At 42.8% G+C, this 10305-nt stretch overlaps 1 protein-coding gene across 1 annotated transcript in view; it reads right to left on the minus strand.

The window, feature by feature from the left end:
- The window catches only part of DNAAF1 (dynein, axonemal, assembly factor 1), a 25983-nt gene extending 15906 nt beyond the window's left edge, over positions 1 to 10077 (minus strand). Inside the window, exons 1-6 of the mRNA XM_008565347.1 lie at positions 9957 to 10077; positions 7810 to 7945; positions 7256 to 7347; positions 4238 to 4459; positions 3936 to 4102; positions 1401 to 1522 (exon numbers count right to left, since the gene is read on the minus strand). Coding sequence (XP_008563569.1) covers positions 1401 to 1522; positions 3936 to 4102; positions 4238 to 4459; positions 7256 to 7347; positions 7810 to 7945; positions 9957 to 10077 — 860 coding nt within the window. The remainder of the gene's footprint in view (positions 1 to 1400; positions 1523 to 3935; positions 4103 to 4237; positions 4460 to 7255; positions 7348 to 7809; positions 7946 to 9956) is intronic.
- Between the last annotated feature and the right edge of the window lie 228 nt (positions 10078 to 10305).

Here is a 10305-nt window from a genome sequence, read left to right on the forward strand (position 1 = left end):
TGTGGCTGTAGAGCCAGGCTTGGAAGTCAAGGCTGGCTGCATCGAGGTGCTTTCTGCCACATGCCAGCTCCCCTGGGTGTCCCCCACCACCTCCAGGCCTGGGAGCCCAGGGAGCTGGGTCAATCTCTGCTGAACTTCCCAGAAGCGGGTCTTCTGGTTTTCTTACTTGGCTGGAGTGGAAGCTCTAACTTCTATTTAAAATATTTGTTAGTTTGATTTAAATTTGTGGGTTTAAAAACATATTACAATCTACATTTAAAAAAATGTTTTATAATTCAAAAATTCAGGCTTTACTTCCCTTAAAGCAGTCTATATTAGAGGTCTTATTTTAAGTGAATAACTAGTGACATAAATTAAAAGGTAAATTTAAAAAACAGTTAAAAGTAGTGTCAATAAACATGGCAGTCCAGGGTACAATGTTAATTAAAAAAAAAAAAACACTCTTTCAAGTCAATAAGAAAAGCACTTCAAAAGGAAATTAGGTGGGCTGGCCTGGTGGCGCACTGGATAAGTGCGCCGCTTGTGAAGCGCGGCGGCGCTCCCGCCCGAGGGTTCGGATCCCACATACAGACCGGTTCCCGCTCACTGGCTGAGCGAGGCGCGGGAGTGACGCCGAGGGGTGCGATCCCGTTGCCGGTCCCCGGTCTGGTACGGGGGCAACACTGAGGGTTGCGATCCGTTGCCGGACACGGAAAAAGACAAAAGACAAAAAAAAAAAAAAAAAGGAAATTAGGAAGAAATTGTGAGCAGAATACTCATAAAGGAAGAAATATAAATGTTCGATAAAGATGGAAAAAAAATGACAAGCCTCATTAGTTATCTAAACCTGCGAATTTTAAACAATAAGATGCTTGCTCATCAATTAACTTGGCAAAGATCTCTTTCACATGGCTATATCCAGTGAGGTTGTAAATTGGTACAAACTTTCCAGAAAACAATTAGAAAATACTTATAAGACCTTTTAAAAAGTCTCCAACCCCATTCTTTAAGCCAGTGATATTACTCCTAGAATTCCATCCCAAGAAAACCCTCAGCAATGAGGTCAAAGACCTACATTACAGGATGCTTATCAAAGGAATATAAAAATTGGTGAGTAAGTGCTCTAATTCCTATTACAGACAATTACAGCCATTAAACCTACTTCCAAAGAATATTTAAGGATATGTGAAAATGCTTAAAAATCAGATAATTTAAAAATGTAATACTAAGCATGCTCAGGTATTAAATATTATTTTTTGTTTGTTTTTTGGTTTTGGTGGCTGGCCAGTACAGGGAACAAACCCGGACTTCAGTGTTATCACTGAGGTGTTATCGGCACCACGCTCTAACCAACTGAGCTAACCGGTCAGCCAACTATTAAATATTGAAACGTGATCAAAAGGCTTTTCTCTTCTTCTTACCTGTCCTTTGGAAAAACTGGTCTGTCATCCAGGTATGTTAAGTGTTTTAGTCGAACGGTGACTGTCCTTCGATAATTAGGAATGTGCCTAATAACCGGGTTTCCCATCAAATTCAGAACACGCTGTAAGTAAACAAGCAGAACAAAATTGATTACTAAAAAAAACGATGTGATTAAATCATTTTACATGTGCTGTGCTCAAAGAATAAACAAGTAAAATCTATTTCCTTGAGCAAAACGGAAGTGCCAATATCATGTCCTGGTGACTTGATCTGAGCAGTTAGAAGGCTTTCGTTGGTTTTGTGCTGTCAGAACTGTCCACATAATAGAGCAGCCCTGTCTACTTGGCTTCAGATATTAAATCTTATTGTCCTTCCAGAACAATATCGAAAAGTCTTTCCTGAGGCCATTTCCAAGTGCAGTGATTATATTAGACTTGCTGCCCAATCTCTTTTACTGAAATTAACCTCGGTCGCATTGATTGCTTGCTTTCCTTCCCAGCCAGGACCCATTTTAAGAAAACAGATACAGCAGCTGGAAGGTAAGAAGCAGTGACTCAGGGAAAGGATGTTAGTGCCCGTGGCTCTCCTGTGAGTGCCCGACGACGGAGAGCCTTTCTCGCCAGGCTGGCAGATCTCCCTGATGTCAAGTTGGGACCGGGAAAAACGAAGGGGCTCAGCAATGCCCGCTTGCCATCCTGCCCATCTTTAAATATTGTCACCTCCTCTCCTGCTTCAAGAAGCTCAGACAATGTGAATGGTTAAGGCAATGTGCAGGGAACCACTTTACAATCTGTTTGCCTAAACTGATGAAATATTTTTCATATCTAAAATGGTTTGGAGAAGATATATTGTAAACTAGTTAGTTTAGCATTTCCCAAACTTCATTCTCATACCATCTTCACCCCTCTTGCCATATTTTCATCCTGCAGGGGGTGGGGTGATGGGAGCCACACGCCCAGGGGCAGGCAATGAAGGGGTGCACTGCATGTGGAGAATGTAGGAGCAATCACAAAGCAACCACAATGTGGCTGCTTCTGTCATGGGCTGAATTGTGCCCAAATTCACATGGCAAAGTCCTAATCCCCAGTGCCTCAGAATGTGACTATACTTGGAGACAGGGTTATTAAGGCAATAATTATGTTAAAATTAGTTCATTACGGTGGGCTCTAATCCAGTTGGACTGGTATCCTTATAAGAAGAGGAGATTAGGACACAGACACATACAGAGGGACAACCATGTGAAGACACAGGGAGAAAAGGCAGCTACAAGCCAAGGAGAGAAACACCAGAATGAAACCAATGCTGTCAACACCTTGATCTCAGACTTCTGGCCTCTAGAATTATGAGAAAATGCATTTCTGTTGTTTAAGCTACCCAGTTTGTTGGTACTTTGTTATGGCAGCCTTGACCTGGAGGGTTCTCAAGGCCAAGGGATGGGAAAGTTTGAACATCAAAAATTAAAATGACAGCAAGGGTGAAATCATATCAGATACCGTATAGGGCTGGCTAGTTAGAGCACAGTGTTGGTAACACCAAGGTCAGGGGTTTGGATCCCCTTTCCGCCAAAAACAAAAACAAAACAAAACTTGTATATATAAATCCATGAGTTCATACCAAAAAAGAAGAAGCCTTCATTGTCACCATTATAGATTGCTAGGGTCTCAGCAGATTTCTCTACAAATTGATAAATAAAAGGAAAGAGCCAAACATTTATCCTGGCCTTTTCTGTATGAACCACCAGTTGATGAGAAAAGTTCTTTGTAGAAGCATTCCAACTTATAAATGCAGAAGGAATATGATAATTCAAAAATAATCACTGTGTGACTCCTAATGAAATAATGCTTCCAAGCAGCATTCACCAATGGCTGCCAAAACAACTGGAGAAAAATTGACAGAGAACTTCGTTATGGACAAATTGGGCTGACAACATCTGAACCCACTAATCAATCTTAAAATTACAAAAAGAGAGGCAAGCAGACATCACATGCCTGCCCCCAATGTGATGCTGCAGAAGTGCACGGCATACTCAAAGTAAAACACTGAACTTGGATCTAAGGAAGCCTCTGGCTCCATTACCATCTTACAAGAAATACTGGGGACAGTGGAATATGTTAAATGACACCATGAGGATGTAATCAACCAAATCCAGAATGTGGGAAACTAGCAGGCAAAGGACCCAATTTCTCTGACAAATTAATGGGGGGAAAACACAGAAAGGGAACTATTATAAATCCAAAGAGATTTAAGAGACATATAATGTCTAAATAATAGTACAATTGTGATTATGCTTTAAAAAGTCTGTATCTGTCAGAGATAGACACTGAAATATTTGTGGGTAAAATAGCATGACATCTGACATTTAAGCTAATCCAGCTAAAAATACAAAGGAAAAAAGTGTGAAGAAAGGAAGGAAGGAAGGAAGGAAGGAAGGAAGGAAGGAAGGAAGGAAGGAAGGAAAAGGGAAAGGGACTTGATATTTAAAGAGTATAAAATAATGCAAGTTGTTTTCTGTGATGTTTTTTCTTTGTTTTTACCAAGTCAGGCATGCTCTCGAGAATGCTCAGGATCTCTGGATCACTCAGCTTATTGTGGGACAGGTCAAGTACGCAGAGTTTCACACACTCCTTCAGATGCTGTATGTCTTCCACAGTCTCTAGGTGATTGTGGGCCATCTGTAGTGTGTTCAGCACTGGGAGGCAGGCTGGAAGATGAGGTCAGCAGAAGTAAGCAACAAATGCATAAAAATGTCTCTTGCCCACAATATAAACTAGAACCTCCCCAGGGGAAAGTGATGGACGTCTGGCACATAGAAAGACTGCTTGTTGGATGCTCTTACAGAGGTTTTCAATGGTCTTGATGTAATTATTGCTGAGGTTAAGAGCATCCAATTTCTGCAGAGGCTCTAGGTTCTCAATTTTATGAAGCAAGTTCACTTGCAAGAAGAGGCAACGCAATTCAGTCTGGGCCTCCAGGTTCTCGATTTTCTGTATTCCATTGCACTGCAACCAGAGACAACGTAGTCCTGTATACTCTTCCAAGTTCTCAATGCGATCAAAACCTAGTGAGAAGGAAGAGGGTGTCAATTAAGCTCCTACACACACATAGGGTTCTGAAGGGTCACAATCACCCTTGTTTTTGCCTACTGTTAGGGACTAAATGTTTGTATCTCCCCCAAATTCATATGTTGAAATCCTCACCCCCAATGTTATGGTATTAGGAGGTGGGACCTTTGGGAGGTGATAAGGTCATGAGAGATTGGGATCATTGGACTTTATAAAAGAGGTCCCAGAGAGCTCCCTCGCTCCTTCCACCAAGTGAGAACACAGTGCGCAGGTGCCATTTATGAACAGGAAGAGGACCCTTACCAGACTCTGAATCGGCTGGTGCCTTGATCTAGGACTTCTAAGCCTCCAGAACTGTGAGAAATAAATTTCTATTGTTTGAAAGCCACCCAGTTTATGATATTTTGATATAGCAGCCCCAAACGGACTAAAACACCTACCTACCGAGCATCCACATTTCCTTCCTCTAGTAACAACTTTTCTTTGTGGAACCATCCCTCTCCTAATGCTAACCCGATGGCTCTCTGGGTGGCCAATCAGAGTCAGGAGGATTCACTCGGGGCTGGTCACATTTAGCCAAGCAGGGCCAACTCAGATGAACCCTGGGGAGTTTTGCTGGCTCTGCTGGAAAGAGGTAGTCTTTCTGCTGGAATTACCGATCTGATAGGGGGAGCCTAGTACTGTAGCAGCCACCCGCCTTTTGTGGCTGGGAATGGGTGGAGGGGTGGGGTGGACCTGCCCTGAAAATGAACCGGCACAGAGGACAGGTTCAAGGGCAGGAGAGAGACGGTCTCATGGAGAAATGCCGTAAGCACTGGGATCCAGCCAAGCCTAAAGCTAGTACAAACTGTGTGCCTTGTTTTGTTCTATTTTTCAGCTTTATGAAACAAAGTTAAGGTTAGGAAAACAAAACAGTTTCATTTCCTTTAGTACCTCATCATCAATTTGTAATTCGGGATTCACCTGCTGTTACCAAAAACTTTTTAAAGGTAGTTATTTTGTTGTCTGAGAAAGTTTTGATTAAAAAATTTAATATTAATGGTAAGCAAAATAAAAAAAAAATTTACCCATGACCCTGCCATCCCAATAATCTGTTTTCATTTTTCTCTATCTCCTTACAAGCTTGTTGTAAATGTACACAATGTTTTTATAGTTGTAATCATAGAATACCTTTAAATGTGAGGTATAGTACAGATGTATATATTTTTAAATCCTGGCTTTTTTCTATAACAATTTTTATAGCACAAGAATTTTCCATGTTGCTTCAAGGTCTTCATACTGAAGTCAGTATTTCTAAAAGACAGGGACTTTTTTTTTTTTGCCATAAAGATAACGACAATAAATTGTGACAACTAAACTACAATAATTCCTCACTATCATCAAATAGCCAGTCATTGTTCACATTTCTCCCTTGTCTTTTTTCCAAACTGTTTATTGTCTGAATCAGCACATAAATAAGGTCCTAACATTGTCATGAGCTGACGTCTCTTCAGTCACTTGTAACCTACGGTCTGTCTCTTTCTCCTACTGCAGTTTTCTGTTGAAGAGGCTGGGTCATTTGTCCCCTCGAGGTCCTGAAATTCTGCATTTTCTCTCTTGGCTCCTCAACCTCTCACCCCACCTCAGGGGTTGATCTTGAGACCAAAAGAATAGGGAGAAGAGGTGATGTATCATCTCCAAGACTGTGGCTTCAGTCTTGGCCTCGCTCTTTCTTGGGTAACTTGCTTGGGGGTGAGCCAGCTGCCATGGAGAGGCTCACGTGGTGAAGGACCAAGGCCTCAGGCTGGCAGCCCTTGAGGACCTGAGGCTAAGCCTGGAAGTGGATTCTCCAGCCCCGGTTGAGCCTTCAGGTGACTGAGGTCGGGCTGACAGTCTGACAACCACCTCATGAGAGACCCTAAGCCAGATCCTCCCAGCTAATAGCTCCTGGATTACTGGCCCTCTTCCACCTCTCTGACTCTTTCTACTTAATCTAACTTAACCTCTTAAGTATCAGTCCCCCAGGAGCTGTCCTCCTAAGTCACCTTATTCACTGCTACACTTAGATGCTGGGTGGAGAATTGTGAAGGGGGAAAGAGTGGAGGTGAGGACACCACTAAGGGGGCGTTCCAAACCCTGAAGGTGTTCGTGCTGCTGGAGCCTTTTGTGCACCTCCCTGTCTGCACCTTCATCACAGTGGTGCCCCTGCCCCGGGATGCCAAAGGTATCTGTGCTGTCTCCACGTCTGCATTTCTGGCACTGAGCACAGTGCCGGACAAGCAGAATGACTGAAAAAGCAGGAGGACACCCCCCACTCAGTCACTGCTTGGTGCAGCCCTGTCCACGAACCTGAACTTAAATTTGTACGTGATTACTGGACACCTACCCTGAGCTCTCGGGGATGCTGCTGTTTGTACCTCTCCATTCTGAGAGGCACCCAGCGATGCCCAGCCTTTGTTTTCCACACCAGTCTTCAATCCTTCACTAATATCCCTTCCCAGCCCAAAGTACTTAAGAACTAACTTTCTGGTTTGAAAAATTATAAGTCCTTACAAAACCATAAATAAAGGATACCAGTGTGTTCCTTTGTATTTACATACCTAGTGTCCCCTTCATGAACTCTAGTCAGCTGAGAGATTTTCTTGAAGAAATTGTATTGCTTTTTTTTAAAAATTATAAATCTTCACTAAACTCTGGAATTTCTACTTAAATATAATCTGAGAACTAAATATGATCCCCGCAAATAATTTTTTATACCTCTAGAGAGAATCTTTCCCCCTGACATGAGCCATCTCCTTTACTAGGGTCCTCACCTTTGAAGTGTAAGTACAGCGTATCATTCAATGAAGGGGTAATATAAAGCTTGTGCTGCTTGCAGAGTTTTTGCAGGAAACTTTTAGTCATTCTGTTAAAATGGAAAACATGAACAAGAAATTTGTCTCAACTTGTCAGCTGTCAAGTATATGAGCATTCCCAAAGTTCTTTACCACATCCATTCCTGCCCCCAATTCTACACCTTATATACCTTACGCCTATTTAAAATCCTTCTTCTTTTTGTATAGCCTTATCCAATATTCTTACTTTCAGCATTGTTAAAAATTGCAGTGTATGTACTAATAAAAATACTTTTAATAGTGTCATCAAGAATACTGATGTTTCCCTTTCCAGGGCTGGCATTAAAGTTTAATAGAGTGTGGTTAGTAGTGCCACAGAGGAAGCGCCATCCTGACTCCATACTTAACAATCCTCAGACACTGGGCAGGCTATTCAATCTCCACAAGCCTCAGTTTCCCTATCTGTACAAGGGGGTGATAACACCATCTACTTGCTCCATAATTGTGCACTATTTGGCAGCATGCCCACATACCTGAGCCCCTGATCTTTCCCATCATCTCTTGGGTGGGCGAAGTGACTGTCTGACCCACTATTACCACTCTGTTTCTGCTGATTTTGGAAGGATGTGTCAGAAGGACCCACACATATTTCCTTAGAATCATCAATTTCTGTAAAATAAAAGAGATCAGGTCTGAAGAAATCAAGAAATGTACAAAAAGAATTCTCCCAATTTCAATGTGATTAGTAACTGTCCACTGTTAGTATGGAACACCAGTACTCTTAAATGTATAACAATATTTAAAGTATTGGCAATGACTATGTAAATCTCATTTTTTAAAGTGGATCCTCTATAAAAACTCTTGTACAGGTGCACAAGAAAATGTGTTCAAAGATATTAGTCTCTGCATTGTTTGTAACAGCCCCAAACTGTTAACAATGCAAATGTTCATGCATAGAAACAGGTTAAATAAACCAACGGATTACTCTTCTGCCTTTGAAAAGAATGTACTAGAGCATTGCATCAATCAATATGGATTATTCTCAGAAAATATTTGAAGTAGAAAAGAAAGCAAGTTTCATAATAAACATAGGACACCATTTATAGAATAAATTAAAAACATACAAACCAATGCTATGCATTGTTTAAGGGCACAATGAGAGAGAGAAATGATTGAAAGAATCCATAAAATATTTTGGATAAGGAAGGAAAGAAATGGGATCAGGAATGGCGGGGGTGCGGGACTAAAGGAACATCTATTTTATGTGGAACGTTTTATTGCTTTAATTAAAAAAAGAATTCAAGTAAATATGATAAAATGTTAATCACTTTCAGTTCTTGGTGGCAATACATGGGTGTTTGTTATTATGTTCTCTGTTCTTTTCTGTTTAAAACATTTCTCAAAGGAGAAAACACATGAAAAGAAACAAAAAAGGTGGGAACATCTTTGGTAAAAAGAAAATGAGCACATTCAAATGCACTTAATTTTTTTAAAGGTCACTCACAACTAGCCAATTCAAACGAACTTAATTTTAAGGGCTGTTGGCTGCTGCTCTCTGTGTTCGTGAGCTCTGTTGAATAAGACTAAATCTCTGAGGTTGGGAACTGTGACTTACACTCATCAATGTTCCACTGCATACAATGCCCAGCCACAGAGTCACCAGATTTATGTTTGTGAAATAAATAAAGAATAGGTGCTCAATATATATAATTGATTATGCTAATAACAAGAGCTACCGTTTATTAATGGCCCACGATATACCAGAAACTATAATTACAATTATCTCTGTATATCCCTGTATAATTATCACTGCTTACAGATGAGGAGACTAAGGCTCAGAGAGGCTGAGCTCTGGGCCAACAGCCACAAAGCTGGAGAGCTGCACAGCTGCAATCTGAACCCAACCCGAGTGTCTCCAAACCCTGTGTCTTTCCACTGAGCGATACCAATTCCTTACAGGGTTTGCCCGGACAGTTGATGCTGAAGATATATTTGTTGAATGGGTTCAAAAACTGAAACACAAATCGATTGGTTTCTTCAGTCATTGAAAGATCTCCCTTGTGGCCCCAAGCCTAGTGGGAACAGAGGGAGAAGCCTATCTTTCAAGACTATTCCTGGAAACTTTGGGGGTGGGACGTCACACACTGACCCCAGAACCACCAGCTCTTCATTCAGTCTCTATCATATGTCAGGCACTGGCTAGACAATTGGAATTCAAGCAGGATGCCTTGCCCTGTATAGCTTGAAGTTTAGAGGGGAAGAAAAAGCCTTTGTCTTACATGGTGATAGCAACAGAAGGATACATTCAAAACAAAGAAGTTGGGAAATGGAAGGATGGTGTGTTGGACAGGACTTGGGCTCCGGAGTCAGACTGTCCAGACCTGAGTCTCTGTTCTATCATTGACTAGTAAGGGTAATAGTTGTAGCAAGTTTTATAACCTCTTTTAAGTTTCCTCATCTGCATGAAATGGGGACAGGGGCGCCTACTGCAGAGGGCTGGGATGTGGCTCAAATGAGGTACGTGCTCGGCATATATCGTTTAATAAATGTTGGTTGCTATTGTTATTATTAGTGCTATTTTTGGCTGTGAGGACCGGGTATGTGGTGTTGGGACGGGGCTGCAGCGCCTAGCCGGGTCGACCCCTCGCCCTCCTGCCCTCCCCGGGGCGGCGGTAGGCACCTTGCCTAGGGCCGCCTTGGCCCGCGTTCCCGTGGTCACCTGCGGACGCCTCCACGGGCTGCTGCACGCAGTCCAGCTCCGCTGCCCCGTCCGCCGCAGGCTCCGAGGCCTCGGGGTGCATGTCTACTCCTGTAACCCCGAACACCCCGCAGCAGTGGACACCCGCTCCGCGGGGCCGTTTCAGCCCCCAACCCCACCAGAGAGGCCCCGCTTTCTTCTCCGCTGGCCTCTTGGCGCCCAGCGTAGTCGGCTGCCCAACGCTTTCCTGGTCGCCACGGCAACCGCCGCGCACGCGCACTCGGGGCGGGCCGGCAACTGCTCCGCCCCCGGCGCGTGCGCGGGTCACGTG

Source organism: Galeopterus variegatus, unplaced genomic scaffold (assembly GCF_000696425.1).
Source record: "Galeopterus variegatus unplaced genomic scaffold, G_variegatus-3.0.2 Scaffold197, whole genome shotgun sequence".
In the NCBI taxonomy this organism is placed as follows: Eukaryota; Metazoa; Chordata; class Mammalia; order Dermoptera; family Cynocephalidae; genus Galeopterus; species Galeopterus variegatus.